General features: G+C 40.1%; 1 protein-coding gene across 3 annotated transcripts in view; it reads right to left on the bottom strand.

Annotated features, from left to right (window-relative positions):
- The window catches only part of LOC136876041 (pyridoxal-dependent decarboxylase domain-containing protein 1), a 236,988-nt gene that overhangs the window by 132,226 nt on the left and 80,733 nt on the right, over positions 1-24,029 (bottom strand). For all 3 annotated transcript variants that reach the window (XM_068228198.1, XM_067149657.2, XM_067149659.2), the window contains exon 8: positions 4,779-4,934. In XM_068228198.1, the coding sequence (XP_068084299.1) occupies positions 4,779-4,934 (156 nt within the window). The remainder of the gene's footprint in view (positions 1-4,778; positions 4,935-24,029) is intronic.

Below are 24,029 nucleotides of genomic sequence, written 5' to 3'. Positions count from 1 at the left end.
TCCAAATGGCCGTAAGAGTGCACCAGTCGACGCACAATCTTCGCTGTCGATGTGGGTGTAGCACTGTATTATTGGTGCATGAATGTGTGTGAAAACCTGAGTTATTTTGTACAATGAGTAAACGTGTCTGGTCACTTTCGTTCGTACAAGATATATTTTGAATAGAACTGTGAAATGAATTAATCATGTTATGTTTATAGATATTTCAAAAGTGATTTTAAGGTGTTGGTACTTGTTTCTTTCCATTCGTGCAAGGTATATTTTTCGTAGAATTGAAACTTCAGATTCTTTCCCCGAAATATTCAACTGTTGTATACCATGTTGCCAATCTCTGCAAGGTTGTTCGCAGCCAGAAAATATACAACTCCATGAAATACCGTCTAGAAGAGAATTGCGAGAAAAGCGGCTGTCGGCTTTATCTAGGCAAGCACCTAATGAAGGAAGTAACTGGATATCCTCAGATTACTCTCGCATCTGTGCCTTTACACCTTATTTCAGAATTTGTTGGAGCCTCCGCGGCTCAGACGGTAGACGCCGACCTCTCACCGCTGGGTTCTGTGGTTCAAATCCTGGTCACTCCATGTGAGATTTGTGCTGGGCAAAGCGGAGGCGGGACAGGTTTTTCTCCGGATACTCCGATTTTCCCTGTCATGTTTAATTCCAGAAACACTCTCGAATATCATTTCATTTCATCTGTCATTCATTAATCATTGCCCCGGAGGGGTGCGACAGGCTTCGCCAGCCGGCACAATTCCTATCCTCCCTGCTAGATGGGGGCTTCATTCATTCCATTTCTGGCCCGGTTGAATGACTGGAAAAAGGCTGCGGATTTTTTTTTCCAGACGGTGATTAAAGCCGTGGAGGATATTGGATTCCTTGTGATAAAAATTGTGACGGACAATCACAAAACGCCTTCATGTTTAGACATTTTGGACAACCTCAGATATCCAGACGATAATACTCCAATCAAACAAGAAACAGGAAATCAAATCCTAACTTACGGGTACTAGGTTCGTGTTGTTGAAGAGAGGATGGAGTGTGACATTTGTGTCAGCAACATCTCACTGCCTAGAGATTCGACACCTCTAAATGGAACTGATTATACATCAGGACAGAGGAGGAGTTCGATACCCAAAACCTAGTTTTGTTGCTCTGGTGAAGCATCTCCAGGAGTTCGTTTAAACTGATGTGCCCTATTGTCGAAGTCCTTCAAGCGTATGAGCGTAATACCAGGACTTGCGACGTCTTCCCTTTCAGAATACCGGGCGAGTTGGCCGTGCGGTTAGGAGCACACAGCTATGAGCTTGCATCCGGGAGATAGTGGGTTCGAACCCCACGGTCGGCAGCCCTGAAGTTGGTTTTCCGTGGTTTCCCATTTTCACACCAGGCAAACTCTGGGCTGTACCTAAATTAAGGCCACGGCCGCTTCCTTCCCATTCCTAGGCCTTTCCTATCCCATCATCGCCATAAGACCCATCTGTATCGGTGCGACGTAAAACAAATATTTAATAAAAACTTTCAGAATGTGTTTTGTTACAGTGTGAGGTCAAAGAACATCAGCAAAATGTTAGTAATATTATCCTAACCAAGTTCGTAAGACCTCTATTTGATATTGCGTTGGCAAGAACACAAAAAGTACGGTACCACTCCAAGCCTTCGTCCAGGAAAATCTTTAAATTGTGCATGAAGAGGCCAACTGCGACTTCGTGCAGGTAATATTGCCGATATTTAATATTACTGATGTAATTTACGAGCTTCAGTGAACATATGACCATACTGCATAGTGTTTTGTAGGCTGTCGTCATTAGAATAAGTTTAGACCATTGTGCGTCTATGTCTGCCATCTAGCGGAGAAATTGTGTCGCAGCGTAGTCGCAAAAAGGCTGGCATAGAGCAGGCAGTATAGGAGGATCGAGACGGCGGTGGTAGCAACTAAAAGAGTAAATCGTACTTCAACTCTCCAGCGTTACTTCCGGAGTAAATAACTCCCGTAGTAATTTACTTCTGTAGTATGGACTTCTTTAGTAAACGCTACTTCCGTAGTAATTTACTCCAAGATGGTGCACGCCACCCTTAGAGTAGTAAAATTAGCGTGTAGTATTGGTAAGATACCTTCAGATTGGACAAAAGCAGTAATTGCACCTTGTTTATGTTTTGTAGATCTAGAGAAAGCATATGACAGGGTACCGAGGGGAAAGATGTTCGCTATACTGGGGGACTATGGAATTAAAGGTAGATTATTAAAATCAATCAAAGGCATTTATGTTGACAATTGGGCTTCAGTGAGAATTGATGGTAGAATGAGTTCTTGGTTCAGGGTACTTACAGGGGTTAGACAAGGCTGTAATCTTTCACATTTGCTGTTCGTAGTTTACATGGATCATTTGCTGAAAGGTATAAAATGGCAGGGAGGGGTTCAGTTAGGTGGAAATGTAGTAAGCAGTTTGGCCTATGCTGACGACTTGATCTTAATGGCAGATTGTGCCGAAAGCCTGCAGTCTACTGTAATATCTTGGAACTTGAAAATAGCTGCAATGAGTATGGTATGAAAATTAGCCTCCCGAAGACTAAATTGATGTCAGTAGGTAAGAAATTCAACAGAAATGAATGTCAGATTGGTGATACAAAGCTAGAACAGGTCGATAATTTCAAGTATTTAGGTTGTGTGTTCTCCCAGGATGGTAATATAGTAAGTGAGATTGAATCAGGGTGTAGTAAAGCTAATGCAGTGAGCTCGCAATTGCGATCAGCAGTATTCTGTAAGAAGGAAGTTAGCTCTCAGACGAAACTATCTTTACATCGGTCTGTTTTCCGACCAACTTTGCTTTAAGGGAGCGAAAGCTGGGTGGACTCAGGATATCTTATTCATAAGTTAGAAGTAACAGACATGAAAGTAGCAAAAATGATGGCTGGTACAAACAGGTGGGAACAATGGCAGGAGGGTACTCAGAATGAGGAGATAAAGGCTAATTTAGGATTGAACTCGATGGATGAAGCTGTACGCATAAACCGGCTTCGGTGGTGGGGTCATGTGAGGCGAATGGAGGGGGATAGGTTACCTAGGAGAATAATGGACTCTGCTATGAAGGGTAAGAGAAGTAGAGGGAGACCAAGACGACAATGGTTAGACTCGGTTTCTAACGATTTAGAGATAAGAGGTATAGAACTCAATGAGGACACAACACTAGTTGCAAATCGAGGATTGTGGCGGCGTTTAGTAAATTCACGGAGGCTTGCAGACTGAATGCTGAAAGGCATAACAGTCTATAATGATAATGTATGTATGTATGTATGTATGTATGTATGTATGTATGTATGTATGTATGTATGTATGTATGTATGTATGTATTACTTTCGATCTAGATAAACCAGAGATCCGGACTGATGAGGGCCAGATAAACGAGGTTCTTGTATACTTGGGGTGTGGAGTGCCACTTAGGGGCTTGGCATGAACATTGTTTGGCATAAAATTATAACTGTTAGGGGGTTGACACTTCATTTGTTTCCAAGTTGTCCAGCTCACCTCCATGTATCCATTTGATCAGTGCTATCTCCACACACAAGGCTACAAGAGTGCAGGGGCAGCTTTTAACGCAGGTGGCTAAAGAGTTTAGACTAACATGTGAACTTACTTGCATGTAGCAACAGGAAGATACCAGCATTCGCGTCGAGCCGTGTTTACCTCATTTTAATGAAGGTTTGCTCTTAATTTAAATTAATCTGTAAAATGTAAGTTGCTACAAAGTGTAATCACCCAAGTGGGTGTACAGTAATGTATTGAGGATGTACAAATGTGGACCATCGTTTCCCTTGTTCACTTTTCCAAATGAAGCCAGAGTTCTGCACGTATGCTCATGGCCTACAGAGTCTAATGCTTTGTAACACAACAGTTTGACTTCTTTTACTTCGCAGTTTGGAGACAACCATTAATCAAAGTTATGATATGCCTTACTAGCAAGGAAAACGTGATTTTCACTTTTGAAAAGTACATTTTTTCAAAACTTATTTTGAGAAGGTTCCTAATATTATATATTAAAATACCTTACTGGAGAGAGGAAAGCCTGTTAAGGCGTCTGATATTCTGGTTAGCCGGTTTGAGTCCCAACGGTCAAAATATTTTCACCATCAGAACGTTGGCCGCCAGGGTAGGAGAGGTGGTGGTATACAATTTCTTATCACTCGATTGCATGCCAGAAGCCTGGATTAAATTCCAAACCTCTCCGCAGTGTTTGTATGGAGTGAGGGCATGTGGTGCTGTTGATGGCGATTCGTCCATTGGATGGAGATGTAAAGCCTTGGTACTATTTGATATGAGTAGGCTATGTGCTGGCACCCTCTCCCTTCCTACTATCATACATCACATTAACTCCTCTGATGAGGTTGACATCAGGAAGGGCATCCGGTCATAAAACTCCCTACAAAGATTTATCTCACTTCATACCCAACGCCGTAGAGAAACGGGGCAAGGGTTGGACATACATACAGAGAGGAAAGATGATTCATTAACATAAAAAGAGAAACACATCGTAGTGATTCATTTCAAAATCTTTCATAGCCAAAAAACTCTAGTATCCCCATACCAAGTACAACTAAAATTAGCAGTATGGAAAGTATTTATATTTAAAAGATTATGAATGTGTACCCAACAATTTATATTTTCAGGTAAATGGGCTTGGCAATTTTAACTACACAATTTTTTCCAGCACTCAAAGGGTTAACCTTGTTATTTTGCTCTTTAAAACAATCACTATGCGTTTAAACTGCAAATAAAACATTACCTGTAAAGCAGCCCACAGTGATAAGCAGCTGAGCCGGCGTATCATGTGGTCCGTAGTGAGTCCTGCTACCAACGGAAGTGTACTCTCTCGTGGCACACCGACTGCTGCCACTGGCCTCGGCCGGGAAACCGCAGAATCGATCAAGCGGTATAATGTCTGGTTCCATTAAGGAGCAAGAGGGATTCAGGGAGATGCAATAGAGTACATTAAAACTTTTCAATAAACCATAAAGAGTAGGCACGCCAGACATGCAGTTCTAGCTCAAACAGTAATGTTCTGCATGCAGAGAAAATTGTAAACCATACGTCAAATGTTCCAGTTCTGAACATAGGATGCAAGACCTGTTTTTGGTTATAAGGTGCAGCTGTTAAACTGAATGACCTTTTCCCAGGTGAAGACTAAACACAATTGCCGCGGTGGGGAGGCTTGCGTGTCTCAATGATGCAGATAGCCGAGCCGCAGGTGCAACCATATCGGATGGGTATCTGTTGAGAGACCAGACTAACGAATGGTTCATCGAAAGGGGGGTAGCAGCCTTTCGGTAGCTACAAGGGCGGCAGTCTAGATGATTGACTGATACGGCCTTGTAATAATACTCAACATGGCTTAGCTGTGTTGATACTGCTACACGGCTGAAAGCAACGGGAAACTACAGCCGTAACTAACTCCCGAGGACATGCAGCTCTCTCTGTATGAATGATGTACTGATGATGGCTTCCTCCCGTTTAAAATATTCCGGAGGTAAACTAGTCCCCCATTCGGATCTCCGGGTGAGGACTACACGAGAGGGGGCGATCACCAGGAAGATGGATACTGACATTCTGCGAGTCGGAGCGTGGAATGTTAGAAGTTTGAATCGTTGTGGTAGGTTAGAGAATCTGAAAAGGGAGATGGATAGGCTAAAGTTAGATGTAGTTGGTGTAAGTGAAGTACGTTGGCAGGAAGAACGAGATTTTTGGTCAGGCAACTACCGAATTATCAACACAAAATCAAACAGGGGAAATGCAGGAGTTGGTTTAATAATGAATAAGAAAATAGGGCAGCGGGTAAGCTACTACGACCAGCATAGTGAAAGAATTATTGTCATCAAGATAGACACCAAACTAATGCCCACCACAATAGTGCAGGTCTATATGCCTACTAGTTCAGCGTATGATGAAGAAATCGAAAGAATATATGAGGAGATAAAAGATTTAATACAATATGTAAAAGGTGACGAGAATCTAATTGTGATGGGAGACTGGAATGCAGTGGTAGGCCAAGGAAGAGAAGGTAGTACAGTAGGAGAATTTGGATTGGGACAAAGGAACGAAAGAGGAAGTAGGCTGGTTGAATTCTGCACTGATCATAATTTAGTCCTTGCCAATACTTGGTTCAAACACCACAAACGATGGCTGTATACGTGGACGAGACCTGGAGACACTGGAAGGTATCAAATAGACTTTATTATGATTAGGCAGAGATTCAGAAACCAGGTGTTGGATTGCAAAACTTTCCCAGGAGCAGACGTGGTCTCTGACCACAACTTGTTGGTCATGAAATGCCATCTGAAGTTGAAGAAATTGAAGAAAGGAAAGAATGCAAAAAGATGGGATCTAGATAAGTTGAAAGAAAAGAGTGTGAGGGATTGTTTCAAGGAACATGTTGCACAAGGACTAAATGAAAAGGCTGAAGGAAACACTATAGAGGAAGAGTGGAGAGTCATGAAAAATGAAGTCAGTAGGGCTGCTGAAGAAATGTTAGGAAGGAAGAAAAGATCAACTAAGAATCAGTGGATAACTCAGGAGATACTAGACCTGATTGATGAACGACGAAAATACAAGAATGCTAGAAATGAAGAGGGCAGAAAAGAATACAGGCGATTAAAGAATCAAGTGGATAGAAAGTGCAAGGTAGCTAAGGAAGAATGGCTGAAGGAGAAGTGCAAGGATGTCGAAGGTTGTATGGTCCTGGGAAAGGTAGATGCTGCATACAGGAAAATCAAGGAAACCTTTGGAGAAAGGAAATTTAGGTGTATGAATATTAAGAGCTCAGATGAAAAGGCACTTCTAGGGAAAGAAGACAAAGCAGAAAGATGGCAGGAGCATATCCAACAGTTGTATGAAGGTAAAGATGTAGATAATTTGGTTCTGGAACATGAAGAGGCTGTTGATGCTGATGAAATGGGAGACCCAATTTTGAGGTCAGAGTTTGACAGAGCTGTGAGTGACCTCAATAGGAACAAGGCACCTGGAATTGATGACATACCCTCTGAATTACTGACTGCCTTAGGAGAAAGCAGCATGGCAAGGTTATTTCATTTAGTGTGCAAGATGTATGAGACAGGAGAAGTCCCATCCGATTTTCGGAAGAATGTTGTTATACCTATTCCCAAGAAAGCCGGTGCTGACAGGTGTGAAAACTACCGCACAATCAGTTTAGTTTCTCATGCCTGCAAAATTTTTACACGTATTATTTACAGAAGATTGGAAAAACAAGTTTAAGCTGAGTTGGAAGAAGATCAATTTGGCTTCAGAAGAAATGTAGGAACACGTGAAGCAATCCTGACTTTACGTCTGATCTTAGAGGATCGAATCAAGAAGGACAAGCCCACGTACATGGCATTCGTAGATCTAGAAAAGGCATTCGATAATGTTGATTGGACCAAGCTATTTATGATTCTGAAGATGATAGGGGTCAGATACCGAGAACGAAGAATTATCTACAATCTGTATAAAAATCAGTCTGGAGTGATAAGAATCGAGGGCTTTGAAAAAGAAGCAGCAATCCAGAAAGGAGTGAGGCAAGGCTGCAGTTTGTCCCCTCTCCTTTTCAATGTTTACATAGAACAGGCAGTAAAGGAAATCAAAGAGAAATTTGGAAAGGGAATCACAGTCCAAGGAGAGGAAATCAAAACCTTGAGATTTGCCGATGATATTGTTATTTTATCTGAGACTGCAGAAGATCTCGAGAAGTTGCTGAATGGTATGGATGAAGTCTTGGGTAAGGAGTACAAGATGAAAATAAATAAGTCCAAAACAAAAGTAATGGAGTTCAGTCGAACGAAGGCGGGTGATGCAGAAAATATTAGATTAGGAAATGAAGTCTTACAGGAAGTAGATGAATATTGTTACTTGGGTAGTAAAATAACTAACGATGGCAGAAGTAAGGAGGACATAAAATGCAGACAAGCACAAGCAAGGAAGAGCTTTCAGAGCTTTCTTAAGAAAAGAAATTTGCTCACTTCAAACATTGATATCGGAATTAGAAAGATGTTTTTGAAGACTTTCGTGTGGAGCGTGGCATTGTATGGAAGTGAAACATGGACGATAACTAGCTCAGAAAGAAAGAGAATAGAAGCTTTTGAAATGTGGTGTTACAGAAGAATGCTGAAGGTGAGATGGATAGATCGAATCACGAATGAAGAGATACTGAATCGAATTGGTGAGAGGAGATCGATTTGGCTAAATTTGACGAGGAGAAGAGATAGAATGATAGGACACATCCTAAGACACCCAGGACTTGTCCAGTTGGTTTTTGAAGGAAGTGTAGGTGGTAAGAACGGTAGGGGTAGACCAAGGTATGAATATGACAAGCAGATTAGAGCAGATGTAGGATGCAATAGTTACGTAGAAATGAAAAGGTTAGCACAAGATAGGGTGGCATGGAGAGCTGCATCAAACCAGTCTTTGGACTGATGACTCAAACAACAACATGAAGTCTGTCTAAATTATTGAAATACCGCATTTATTTGATTACAGTATAAGCCGGCCCCAGGAAAACAGAAATGAAAATTTGATTTTCCTCCAAAAGTGAACATGAAAATATTTTGTTTTGATGCAACACGTGAAAGGGACAAGTAAACCTATCCATGAGAAAAACATTCTCCACCATGATCAACTCCAGCCACACTAAGGGCATGGCCATGTGCTGCGTTTATTGCCACACCAAAGAAGACTCTTACCTGAAATTAGACTAGTTTGAAATCAAAAGGCAAATCTGAAGTAACGTAGGGATTCTCGATATTAATCCACTTGACTCATTTGATGTGCCATTCACACCAGCACTGGCCAGGCCTCAAACTCAAATGATGAGGCATTCACGTGCCGCACAGAGTCATAGCTACTAGCTTATATTTTGATCACCCCTACAAGGGTTTTCCTTTTGTGAACTTCTGTGAATAGAACAGGAATGTGGCTTGTTTTTAAGAACTTGCACTGTTATTTATTGCCTAATTGTAGCCCTGACAACACAAACATGTCATCAGGTATCAATCATTCTCCGGGCGTAGTATAGGCAATTGACAGCAATGCTATTGCTGAGTTAATTGAAGGTGTTTTAGATTCAGAGGACAGTAATTGTCATTATGACAACAGTGAAGAAGAGATCTAAAGTGAAAGTGATACTTCATCCGATATGAGTGATAGTGAAATTGTACCTAAAGTATGCGAAACCAAAACAGTGACTGGGTGATAGGTTAGTAATAGAGATAACCAACCAATTATTCATCACTTTGCAGGCTTTCCAGGGGTATCAGGAGAACTAAGAGACAAATATTTAGATAATCCTATATCGGAGTTGTCTGTGTTCTTGGAGGTTATGGACCCGTTGTTTTCCCACATTGTGCGGGGAAACAAACATTTTTACTATGGAACAATTATCAGGCTCACATGGGAAAAGGAGGTGAAAAGTGGTTTGACACTAATGAGGATGAAATTAAGGTCTACTTTACCCTCTGCATTCTGATGTCCCAGGTTCGTAAGCCTTGCATCAAATTATATTGGAACAAAGATAAAGGTATTTAGACCAGAAGTTTTTGAGAGACATTGAGTAGTGTGAACTACCTCTACATATACCTGAATGTTTCGAGATTTACCACAAAAAGTCTTCGGTCTAACATCATTGTTGTTGAATACCTCACTGAAAACTGTGTGTGAAAATTCTAGTTGCTGTCCCATTTATTTCAGAGCGGTGCACAGTAGTCCTGACTCGTGTTGAGGACGATTTCTGAGCGAGCACGCAGGACCATTAAACCTGAAGCAATTGAGTTAATATTGTTTCTCCTGTGCCATAGGCAGTTAAAATAGTAGCTTCAATCAAACATTTTTTCACAATTTTCATTACCAATTGTGGCTCACTGCATAACTTTGGTGGGTGTAAATTACTTATTTTGAATGCAATGTACTGTGACCTATATACGCTTCCCACCTCGGCATGATAGGCTATCAAAGATTTTACACTGATAACAAAAAACCACTGGAAAACTATTATTGTATCACAGCATGTTCAATGAAATGTTCTCAAATTAAATTTAAAAACACAGAGGTGCATGAAATTAACAGCAAAAATCCAAACACATCCCCTCTCACCCCAATCACAACTCAACTGTGTAGCCTCTGCAAGGCAATGTTCACAGACGGAATTTTAAAAAGGCTGAGGTGCATCAAATTTCCATGGAATCTCTAAGCAGACTGTGGAAGGAAATATTCACAGAGAGAACACAGAAAAAGCGAAGCGAATTAAATGAATAAGCAAAACTCGCAACACATCCATTCTTCTCTGAAATCTTAACTCGACCATTAGCTGCTGGCCGAAGTCGTTGATAGCTTGGGTGAGAGGCTAGTGAACTATTAATCTACTCTGTCACTCTGAAGCTAATCATTTACATTTCCATATTTCCACGATAAAATGAAAACGACTATATCTCCGTAAGTATAGATGAAAATTACATGAAGTGAATAATTTAATAAGTTGTTTCTAAATTTGACGTTGGTTTTTTCTGCAAACTGTAACATATACTGTCGTGGACTTTTTGTACAACTTTTTATGCTGAACAAGGAGCACGGATAGTCGTTTTTCCTTCGACTCGCTTCGCTGAAATCGTTACTGTTCAGCTTCTTTCGGTCATAGATGAAAGTTTCTATATAGAAACCTTTCTCGGAAAATGTTTTATAGAATGGTGAAAACCACATCAAAATACATCTGGTGGTTCTCGAGATTAACTGTCACAGACAGACAGAATCGAGGACTTTATTTAATGCTATCTAACCTTTGACTGTGTCGAGCAAGGCAGACTCTGGGAAGCCATGCTGGAGTTGGGGGTACCCTTACATCTGATTCAATTGATACATTCGCTTTATACAGAACAAGAGGCAGCAGTTTGCACACCATATGGCAACACTTAATGGTTTAAAATTGAAAAAGGTATGCAGAAGTTAAATTTAGAGAACTCGACATTGGTGTGAAGATTGGAGAAAGAACTATAAACAATTTGAGATATGCTGATGATACAACCTTGCTAGCAGAAACAGAAGAAGATCTAAAGCTTTTAATTTCCTGCCTCAATGATGAAAGTGAAAAAATGGGCCTCTATCTCAATATTAAAAAGATCAAAGTTGTGACTACAGATGAGCGTGGTACAGTTTGTGTAAGGCTAAATGGGGAAGAGATAGAGAGTGTGCAGGATTTCATCTTCTTAGGAAACAAAATCAGGCAAAGTGAAGATTGCCGTCCTGATATCAAAAGACTGATTTCACTTGGACGTATCGCTATGATAACTATGTCCCCAATCTGGAAGAGCAGAGATATCAGTTTGGCTACCAAGTACAGATTAGTCGATGCGATTATATTCCCACTGTTCATGTATGGATGTGAGAGCTGGACGCTGAAACAGGCAGACAAAAAGAAGATCGACGCTTTTGAGCTCTGGTGTTGGCGAAGAATCTTATGAATACCATGGACTGCAAAAATCACCCATAAGGCAGTTTTAGAGCGCATCATGCCCCGTATGTCATTGGCTGGTAAGATTATGAAGCTGAAACTAGCTTACTTTGGCCACAATATGCGACCAGATACATCGGAAAAAACAATCGTACTAGGAATGATCAATGACAAGGTCGCCAGAGGACTCGTTGATTAGACACCATTAAAACAAACACAATCCTCACCCTGGAACATCTAAAGGAGGCAGTGTGGAACAGGACAACTTGGAGAGCGCTAATTCATAGAATCGTCGATGGTCGAATTAGACTGAATGGATGACATCATCATGTAGAGATGAAGAACACAAAGAGCAAAAGAAATAAATTTCCAGCCAATGATTTGTTTAGTATCACATAATTCAGATTCATCGTTACCTATTTTTTGTCATTATCACTGTCTTCAAATCCATGCAAGATCAAACACTTTGACTGATAAATTTTCAGTGTCGACTATTTTACTGGCTGTGTTGACAATAACTGATTCCAAGCTGAGGAGCATTTTCTGAACCAAGGAAAAAGCAGAAAATACAGGTTGGCTTACAATCAGGTAAATGCTGATGATATTCCTGAAAATGTAAGATGCTTCAAGAATAGATTGCACGACCCTGTATATTTTGAATAAATTTCTGCGTGAAGATGTGCCATTTGAATGTTAAATTCAATGTATTGTAAATCGTAGTGTTAAGACATTTAAGTTGTGCATGAATTTGTACGTGATTGCCTTGTACTGTTATTGCTGTACACTACTTCTAATGGAATAGTTTGTAAATTTTGGGTAAATTTCTAAGTGTCTGCATTGTAATTACATAATTTACTCGCATATTATACCCCCATTCTTTTCCACTTTTACAGCCAAAATGTAAGGGGGTGTCCAATATGCGATATCCTCAAGTTTTGTGGAGTGAACACATGGCTTCTAGGCTATAAAGAGGTATACATTATACATGTAAACATTCTACACTATTCTTTTACAATCTTATGAATCCATTCAGGTTATACTGGCAATTTCCTTTGGAAGGTAGTATTTCTAAATGTAAAAAGACAATAAATATTGAACACGACTATTAGGCCTACATATTGTACCCGTCCAAATGGTACCTTATAAGAATAAATGAAGATTTGCTTTAATTCGCATGAATTTTCCATGCATACGCACGTCCCGCTGTGAGCTAAAAGCTGGAACTGGGTTGAGCGGTCAAGGACATGTGAGTTGCATCACAGTGGTGCACTTGTGATGAAGCGGAAAGTTAGGAAAGGGGTGAGAGAATTCTGGAATAATCTGTACACTTTCAAGAAAGGACGAATCACATTTAAGCATTATTTTCGACCAACAGAAAACATAATCTGCAGATTACATCACTTGTACTTGTTCATTAGTCGAGATATGAACATTTTTTACAGTGTGTGAAGGAGCGACAAGTAAGAAAGTCGAGTTAAGTAAGAGCCGTGTGAGAAAGCACACATAGTATTCTTGTTAGGCCAAGAATGGTCACATATTCTAGTGCTAACTGAAGACGAAGATGTCAAGGAACCAACTTAGTCTTTAGTGAGAGCGTACGTGATACAACTCCATCTGAAAGAATATGACTGGAAACTTTTGAGTATATTCATCTAATCTTGTGGACTTAGCTTGAAAAATATCCTAATGAGTTCGCACTTTGACTTTGAATTCGAGAATTATTTCACGATTTCATGTGAGCTATTTCATTTTGAAGTACACTTGGAACAGTTTAAGCCGTCGAGAAGAGAACATTTCCCAAGTGAACTTGTGAAGACGTACAACATAGACATAGAGTTGAATGGCAACTTGAGTAGTTAACGACGTGTTAAGCAACTGTAGGACACCTAATCCAAGGATTAATGAGAAGTAGATGTGAAAAACCTACAACCTGTTTTCCAGTCAATGACCGGGTCAGGGATGGGATGAATGAAGCCCCCAACTTGCGGTGAGGATATGAATTGTGCCGGCTGCCGAGGCCTGTCACACTCCTCTGGGGCAGTGATTAATGACTGACAGATGAAATGAAATGATAGTGGAGAGTGTTGCTGGAATGAAAGATGACAGGGAAAACCAGAGTACCCGGAGAAAAACCTGTCCCGCCTCCGCTTTGTCCAGCACAAATCTCACATGGAGTGACCGGGATTTGAACCACAGTATCCAGCAGTGATAGGCCGGCGCGCTGCCGCCTGATCCACGGAGGCTCTAGAAGTAGATGTATAGTACATTATTCTATGGTGCCAGAGAAATAGGACATTGAATGTTGTAAATCGCTGCATCGAGTGTGAGACAAGTTAAGTATGATAGTGCACAATTTAGAGAGGTAATACAAGTGGAGCAAACCTCTAATTGTAATTTTAGTTTCAGCTTGACTACAAGAACCAGATCTTCAGTTATGGATCAACGAGGGAGGATTTCCACGATAACCTCAAGGAATTATTGGTGCAACTTCATATTGCCTGACTGCGCCGACATCATGGACTTCTAAGCTGAAATTGTGAGAGCCAGCACAATGAACATGTATGATCCGCCGTAATCGAGAGGAGACCTGTCTTCGCGTCTACATCCCAGATGAATTTGTCTACATCGAAACCATGCGTACAATATAAACTATATTCTTTCATTCTGTAGATTTGTCGTAAGATTGTATTCTTGATTGATTAATTTCTCTGCTATTTGTTAGAGTTGAATTTCTTTCATTATGGTGTTGGTTGAGTAGAGCATGTGTTTCATTAGTTCATTGATAGTATGCGAGTTATTTAAGATCTCCAAAGATTGTCACTTGTATATTGAGGCCATATTATTATTATTATTATTATTTAATAGAAAGGAATGATCTAAACTAGAATATTTAAGAAATTGAGATGTATTCTCATTATTTAAATCTGATCATAAAATATAGTTCATTTATTTGGCAGCCACGGGATTTATTTCTTCGAAATATTTCTTGATCGAGAATAATAATCATGGAAATAAAAATAAAGATTAGGACGTAAGAAGTAATCAATTTGTTGAGACATAAACTTTGTTGGAAGTGATAACTGTACTGCCAAAGACACCCAATTCAAATGACATGATAGAATTGAATCCATCCGGCGAATATGGTGCGCGAGGAGCGTATTAACCACGTGGTGACCACTAAGGTACACGTTGGTCACGGTGATTGTTATTTTTTTTTTTTTTTGCTAGTTGTTTTACGTCGCACCGACACAGATAGGTCTTACGGCGACGATGGGACAGGAAAGAGCTATGAGTGGGAATAAAGCGGCCGTGGCCTTAATTAAGGTACAGCTCCAGCATTTGCCTGGTGTGAAAATGGGAAACCACGGAAAACCATTTTCAGGGCTGCCGACAGTGGGGTTCGAACCTACTATCTCCCGAATACTGGATACTGGCCGCACTTAAGCGACTGCAGCTATCGAGCTCGGTATGTGATTGTTATTAGGGATAATAATAATTTGATGCGTTGAGCCTCTGTGGCTCAGGCGGCAGCACGCCGGCCTCTCACCGCTGGATACCGTGGTTCAAATCCCGGTCACTCCATGCAAGATTTGTGCTAGACAAAGCGGAGGCGGGACAGGTTTTTCTCCGGGTACTCCGGATTTCCCTGTCATCTTTCATTCCAGCAACACTCTCCACTCTCATTTCATTGCATCTATCAGTCATTAATCAATAGCTTTGGGAATGGCGACCCCATCGTTCCAATAGCTTATATATGATTCATTCATTACATCCCTGACCTGGTCACTGACTGGAAAACAGGTTGTAGGTTTTCATTTTCAATAATTTGATTAATAACTCAATAATAATTAATAACATTTTAAAAATGTGTTGCCATAATTTAGGATTCGATTCCATGAGACTGAGTATGTGTTCTCCGAATTATCTTTGATTGCATGTGGTTGAGATGGTTAAACTTTGCCTGATCGTGATCATTTGTCATCTCATTCTATTTCTATTCATTGCTATGAGTCGTATGTCATTATTGTAGGGTCATCTACAGAATCCAAGGACTAAGGAAAAAACGAAAATAATAATAATAAAAACCCATAAGGCAGTAAAATTTATTTCCATAAAAATTTGAGGTGATTGTATGACTGATATTTTTGCATCTGTGTACTTTATTTTCTTGCGATAATCTGATCTCCATATTCCAGTCGTAAGCGATTCTAATATGGTCGAACTTAGGACATTTGTTTGTGATAGTTATGCTCTATTTTTTCAAGTAAAGATTTAATTTTGTAAATTTAATAATGGTTAACAGTGATTAACCAGGTAAATACAATCAAACGAGATCTGAGGAAGGAGAGAATAAGTCAAAAAATCTGAAATAATCTGACAATACACTAGCTTCCAAAAGTTAAGCATAATCACTGAACGAGGCCATACCGCCTGATAGGAATGTCAGACGGATTGCTGAGCAAACGGAAGCTGACTCACACACCATGTCACACAACTTGTCCAAAACAACAGTGTCAGAAAGGTTCTGATAGCTAAAGTACAGCTTTGACAACAACTAACAAACCTTGGCAATGTCTTCCACCACAAAATATGCTGTTAATAGGGTGTATGGTTAACGCTAAAGGCCACACACGCTTCGCAGCAATGTGGCATGGTCCAAGAGCTCTTGTGGCAGCCGATCCCATTCCTCTGAAAGGGCAATGCAAAGGTCTTGGAGGGTCCTAGGTGGAGGCTGATGGGATGCAATTCACTTCCCCAATGCATCCCAGGCACGTTCTATAGGATTCAGATCCGCAGGCCTCGCTGGCCAGTCCTTGCGATGAATGTCTTCCCCAGCCAGAAATTCATCCAACAGAGCAACGAGGTGCGGTCGGGCATTATCTTCCATTAAGAGGAAGTCTGGACCAACCGCACCTCTGAAAAGTCGAACATGTGGTCTCAGTACCTCATCCCTGTATCACCGAGCATTAACAGTGTTCCTCGGACCACCCATGAAGATGTACAGGCCATTCAACATGATGCCGCCCCACACCATGACGCCACCACCACCATACTGGTCCCGTTCCACGATGTTCCTGTGAATGTATCGGCTACCCGGTTCTCTCCAGATTAATGTGCGACGGGAATTGTTCTGCAAACTGAAGCGGGATTCACATGCCTCCATTCATTCATGGGCGAGTTTCGATGTTGACGGCTCGACAGTAAACGGGCCCATCTCTGTGCTGGAGTGAGCAGGACGCACACCGCTGGACGTCAGGCAAACGGCCCTGCTGTTCTGAGCCTCCAGTACTCAGTTTGCCGGAAAACGACAACCCCTGAGATGACTGCAAGCTGCACCAACAATTGTCTTGCAGGTGCACTCCGATTTCATCAGGCGGTTAAGGCCAGATATCGGTCCTGCTGTGGGGTAGTTACCCTTGGTCGACCTGGTACTGGCCTACGACTAACATCTCCTGCGTCTCAAAATCGTCTTCAAAGCCTGGAAATGACACTTTGTGGCACATTCAAGGATACAGCGACTTCGGTCTGTGTCTGGCCTGCTTCCAGGCGGCTGAGTATTCCACCCAGCAAAACAGGGTCCAAATGGCGTTGTGTCATTATGTTGTCATGTTCACCACGAGGCTACACTCCGCACACTACAACAGGCCAAACACGACTGAGGGAATATGGGACGCAGGCAATGGCCATGTTTACCTTGCGGTTACGCTGCTAGTCAAAGCAGGGAACACCCCTTTCCTATACAGAGCGAACACGTAAGGTTGGTAGGTGCATATGTCGTGCGATTTGCGGTCTATTTCCTGTTGTCCTGCGTACTCGTAACTTATGCTTAACTTTTGGTCACTAGTGTAGTCTGAAAATAATCTGAAAAAAAATGTAAAGAATATGGAAACCTGATATGTAAAAATCTGTAATTTTGAAATTTAAAGGAAACGTAAGAATTTGAAATGTAAGAATTGAAATGAGCTACTGAGTAACCTGAAATAATTAGTTATTGATTCATGAGTGAATTGTGGTTTAGAAATTGAGCTATAGGAATAATAATCATGATCCCAGTTAATTGATTCAAGGGAATAGGATGAAGATTCGTTATAAATTTAAATAAACAAAGAGTAGGATTAAAATGGTAATATAAAATGAGAATAGGAGTAAATATGACCGATATTTAGCTAGGAACTAGAGAAGCTAACCTACGACTTAAAATGAAACAGACTTAAGAAGCTTATGTAAAGCTGATTTAACTCAAACTTTGTGAAACATATATTAATACGAGGCGCGCTTTTTAAGTAAGGTCCATTTGAAAATAAGTACACAATGAAAGGTTATTTCAAAAAAAGTAAATTTATTTTCAGAGAGTACATACTTCACTCTATTTTTCGACATTGTTGCCAAGTTTGTTCAAACACTTATCATACCTCGTAACCAATTTTAAAATACCCTCTTCATAGAAACTTGCCGCCTGCTCCGATAACCAAGAGTTCACTGCTGTTTTCACTTTATCGTCATCATTGCAATGGTTGTCACTGAGGTGATGTTTGAAGTGGAGGAACAGATGGTAATCTTTCGGCGCAAGATCAGGACTGTAGGGTGGGTGGTCTAAAACTTCCCAGCCAAAACTGTCCAATAAATCGTGGGTCTGACCTGCAGTGTGAGGTCTTGCATTGTCATGCAGAAGGACAATTCCCTTTGTCAGCATGCCGCGTCTTTTGTTTTGAATCGCTCTGCGTAGCTTTCTCAGGGTTTGGCAGTATGCTTCTGCGTTGATAGTGGTTCCTCGTTGCATGAAGTCCACCAACAAAACACCATGCCTATCCCAAAACACCGACGCCATGATTTTGCGCTGGGACTGAGTCTGTTTGGCCTCCACCTTTACAGGCGAGTGTGTGTGTCTCCATTCCATGCTCTGTTGCTTCGATTCGGGCGTGATATGCGAAACCTATGTTTCGTCTCCAGTTACGATCTGACTCAAGAAGCCATCACCTTCTTCGTCATAACGAGTCAAGAACTTCATCACACGCTCAAATCTTTGGTTTTTGCGGTCCTCTGTTAGGAGTTTCGGGACCCAACGGGAGCACAGTTTCCTAAACTTTAGGTGTTCACAAACAATGTTTTAAAGCACTGATCTCGACACGTCAGGAAATTCGTTTGAGATACCTGTTATTGTGAAGCGCCTGTTCTCACGAATCTTCGCTTCAACTGAAGCCACCAAATCGTCTGTAATCAAAGAAGGGCGACCGGAGCGGTCCTCATCATGGACGTGGTCACGGCCATCTTTGAATTGTTGTACCCACTTACGCACTTTGTTTTTACTGCTAACGGTATCACCGTACACTTTGCAAATCTGTCGATGAATTTCTGCAGCAGACAGGTTCTTTGCTGACAAAAACCGTATCACTGACTGAACCTCACATGCGGCGGGCAAGTTGATAGTCTTAAAAGAACCATACAGGTTAGCTACAGAGCTGAAACTGAGCACAGTTGTTCCTGAGGCATGCCGGTACACGACGCACGCGCTTGTTGCGATATGCGCGCGAACTACTAGTGTCTACAACAAAATGGACCTTACTTAAAAAAACACACTTCGTAGTATATACATGGTTTTAAAATTTTTTAAAAATTAAATTAAATAATTAAATTAAATTTTTAATGACAATGACATTGAAATGGAACTTTAATTGGTAAAGTGATCTACTGTAAAGGTAGAATGCTCAATTTCAGGAGTAATGTGTCATTGAAAAACTGGATTTGATGTGAATACACCATTATTAACCGAGTATTATGCACCCATCACTAATGTCAATTTTTTAAATATTATTTGACAGTCATAGTGATTCAACATCGACACCAGAAGTGGAGTATTTGAGAATAATGACTACAAATATGTTCAAAATGTAATTCACGCAAAATCACGAAGCACAAACTTGTGAAAATGGTTTTTTTTTTTTTTTCTCTTATACTGAGTGGATCGAATTCAGAGGAATTTTTTTTTGTTTGTTTGTTTTGTTTTTTTGATCGATGTCCAGATTTTATGTTGTTAATAAATGTTCATTGTTTTGTTGTGCATTTCATTGAGCCAACTGTCACCTATCCTGTCACCAATGTCCTGCGAAATATAAATTTTAAAAGAGAATGTCCCGATTTAACAAATTTGGCTCTGCGAACTTTCCACCCATGGGACTCTCGTGCAGCGACCCCGGAAAAGGGGACAATATAAAGTAAATAGAGCCAGTTTTAGTTACTCATATCAGGTCATTCGTTTCATCTCATTAATTCCTCTGATTAGGCTGACATCAGAAAGGGCATGCGGTCATAAAAACTCGCTCCAAAGATTCGTCTCACTTCATACTTGACCCCGTACAGAAAAGGAATAAGGGTATCGTATAATATTATGCAATATTGATACAAAAGAACTTAATGGCCAGTCATATGTGTCTGTCATTTGAGCAGTAGGCCTACCACACAGTAAACCTAACTAAACCTAATCACTGCTTTTATTTGAATTATCGTCTTGTGCCGCCAACTTTCAAATGACGGCATCTTCACGGACAAAACTATTCACAAATTTGTGATGTCATCAGAGAGCTGCAGTAAGGCTGACGTTATTTTCTGCAAACTACATATTTTCTTGGTGGTCTCTTTTTAAGTATTATGTTTTTTTTGGCATTTATTGTTTTAATGTAAGTAAAACCTCGTTAATACTTTTCTGCAGGGGACAAGGAAAAAGAAAGTCTTAAGCGAGAAAACGTACTACTGAATACACGAATAAAAACTATCCAACAGGGATATGGAAACACTAGATATGATTTTTTCCAACATAAGGGGACTTTACGTCGTATATCTACGGGTACAGTGAAATTCTATGAGAAGGGACTACTAAAAGAGGTGAAAAAATACAAGAGAACAAATATGAAAACTTATTCCACTGGGGCTTATAACATAACAATAATGCAAAGAAAAGTGTTAAAAACATCAAAAAACAAGTATGAAAACATCTGAATTGTTCCCATAAAAATATCGAAATATTATTGCAGATCACACTCTTTCTACAACAAATGTTAGAGAAAGCTGTTTATTTCGGGCCAGTGGGTTATTACAGATTACTTTTCTGGTCACACACTTAGACAATGAATTGGAAGTTATACACGGCCACGTGCGACTGCAACGGAATGATTTTGGCTGCCATTTTGAATCAACTAAACTTCGACCGTTCAAGATCGATTCAAACGATCAAGTTGAAACTGGAAGGTGAGAGTTTCAATATTCATGCCAATTCGGCACGCTTAAAGATGTAGATGCCAGTCGACTTGCCAACAGACTTTAATTTTGTCTTCATTGGTAAGAAATTTCACGACTTTTTTCATATCCATACTTAGGCTATCACAAGACAAATATGCACCACGCTGGTCAACTTCACATGATGTTCTACTAGATGTAGGTTATCGCGCGACGAATATTCGCTACCCTGTACAACTAAACACTAAATACATTTCTAACTCCTGAATGGAATGCAAAATAAAAGCACAAACAGACTGATAGTGTTATTCTGCAATTTCACTGCTAACCGGCAAACAAAACTGAGCTCCCCGAAGGTGCAATTTATACTGTGAAGTTCGAGAATTCAAGGCCTTTTCCAGTTATCACACAACTGCGGCAAGGGCTCTTACCCGAGTAGAAAATTCACATTCCTTCCACAAGGGATGACAAATAACGTTTTCAGGGTTCGAAAAAATGTGATTGTACTAAGCAGTAATAGCGAAAATTTGTGACGTGTTAAGTAAGGTATTTTTATATATGAAATGAAATGGCGTATGGCTTTTAGTGCCAGGAGTTCCCGAGGACAATTTCGGCTCGCCACATGCAGGTCTTTTTGATTTGACGCCCATAGGGAAACTGCGCGTTGTGATGAGGATGAAATGATGATGAAGACAACACATACACCCAGCCCCCGTGCCAGCGAAATTAACCAATGATGGTTAAAATTCCCGACCCAGCCAGGAATCGAACCCGGATCCCTTGTGACCAAAGGCCAGCATGCTAACAATTTAGCCATGGAACCAGACTATTTTTATATAGATTTAATACGATGAGAATCAGGACTTCAAATTTACAACAAGCTAAGGCGGAAAACATGTAAATAGGGAATGCACTAACGAGGTTTCACTGTACTTCCTTATTATTATTCATTTGTTATAGTGAAATTTCTTGCTTGAATATAATTTCTTGTAATATTTTGTCTTCATGGGATCATCTGTTGTAGTTGTTATAATCATCTTATGGTGACAAGGGGTAGGAAAGGGCTAGGAGTGGGAAGGAAGCAACCATAGCCTTCATTAAGGTACAGCCCCAGCATTTGCCTGGTGTGAAAATGGGAAACCATCTTCAGGGCTGTCGACAGTGGATCTCAAACCCACTATCTCCCGGATGCAAGCTCACAGCTGTGCGCCCCTAACCGCACTGCCACCTTGCCCGGTGTTATTATTATTATTATTATTATTATTATTATTATTATTATTATTATTATTATTATTATTATTATTAAAATTTAAGGTTTAATTTTACTACACTGATGTACTACTGTAAGCATTGGCATCAGGATACCTCTCAATTGCAATATATTCAATTATTATAATAATAATAATAATAATAATAATAATAATAATAATAATAATAATAATAATACAGCAGAACCTCTTAACAAGAATAAAGGGGGGAAAGGTGGTTTCAGATAACAAACATTTAGGACAATAATTTTTTTAAATGTATTATTAAGAAACTTTTTTTTTTACATTTTAGATAAAAGTAAATGAAGATGATACATAGGCCTATACAATGCTAACAAAACATTTTAATAAACCCTAAACTTCTCTACATGTTTGAAACTTTTTTGCTAGTTGCTTTACCGACACAGATAGGTCTTATGGCAACGATGGGATAGGAGTGGGAAGGAAAATGGGAAACCACGGAAAACCATCTTCAGGGCTGCCAACAGTGGGGCTCGAACCCACTATATCCTGGATGCAAGCTCACAGCTGCGCGCTCCTAACCGCACGGCCGACTCGACCTGTACATGTTTGAAACAAACCATGTTCCATAGTGCATTTACTTATACTGTACAGACTGCACTATTTTTTGAAAAAGCATTATACATTCTTTTGTTTTTTCTTTGCACATCGTTTTCTAGCCACTATGTCACACTGCAGTTTCATTAATTGTTCACGGGGGGCGGTCATTTATGGCCGTAGGCAGCAAAGAAAATAAAAAAATAAAAATGCATGCAAAATCTTGGGAAATTTACTAAAACCATGAAAATATGCCAAAATATACAGTGCCACATACCTTGTTTACGAGTGGAAATCCAAATTCGAAGCATTTTGAAGGCAGAATAAAGACTGTAAAATCATTTTTTCACTGGAAGAACGGCACAAGGCACACGCCACTTTACGATGTGACAGTGGCTAACTTGAAGTACACTGTAGTCCACTAATATGAAATATGCGTTAAAAAAAACCCTACTTTCAATGATATTTTGGTTTAATTATTTGTCTTTGTCCATCAAAAAGTGAAAAAAATCTGTCAGAAAATAGTAATAGCAGTTGAACCTATGCTGAACAGAAATAATACCCTGAATATGTAAGTGTCAAACTCATGTTGAGTGTGGTATACCTTGAAGCACTTATCTGGATGCTGATAAGGCTTTGAAGTGCAAATTTCGCAAAAATGTTATACAATGCTGGTTGTGTAATACTATTGGCATGTAATTTAGTTTCACTGAGAATATCATCAAATATTTCATCATCAGGAAATAGATGAAAATATACTACAGGGTGCATATCAGTATCAAAATGTGATTGTAATATTGGCCCTTGATCAATATTAGCAACGGAAATAATATTTGCTGGCCCAGGGTCGCTATTACTCACATCCGTCCAGACGTCCACTCTGTCGCTATCTGTGTCAGTGTCACTTGTGTCATCGTTGCACTCAGATGAGCTGGAGAAAGAATTTTCGTCGTCAGACTCACATTCACTACAATCAGACACTTCTTCGACCGTATCATCCAATACTGACACTATGTCTGTATCACTGATCCGTTTTCGTGATGCCATTTTATCGTAAAAACGTGAAAATACGTAAGAAGTATGCACACGAAAAAACTGCGTGATGCAACGCCTGTATTACATAACTCCAACAAACAGGAGAACAAACTCAGCAAGATACTGAGGGGATTTCTCTCACCGGAAGAGTTGAGAGAACAGCTCTTGCCATCTCTGAGCATAATTAGGTACCTCCTCGGCTAATAAACCCGCAATTTTCGAACGGAACATATATATATATATGTTTCCACCCGGAGCATAAGAAAATTCGACCATATATATATATATATATGTTTCCGCCTGCGAAGAGTTAAAAATGGTCAGAAGGCTTTAATTTATCATACCACAAACTGAGCTGGCAACAGAGAAAGGAAGGAGGCACTCACGTCAGGGTCCGTGCATTCTGTTACTCATGATACAGATGTTGATTCCCATAGGGAATCTGAAATATTTGTCACAG

The sequence above is a fragment of the Anabrus simplex genome, chromosome 6 (assembly GCF_040414725.1).
Source record: "Anabrus simplex isolate iqAnaSimp1 chromosome 6, ASM4041472v1, whole genome shotgun sequence".
Lineage (NCBI taxonomy): Eukaryota > Metazoa > Arthropoda > Insecta > Orthoptera > Tettigoniidae > Anabrus > Anabrus simplex.
Note: the sequence above shows the minus strand (reverse complement) of the source record. Positions and strands in the feature narration are given on the sequence as shown.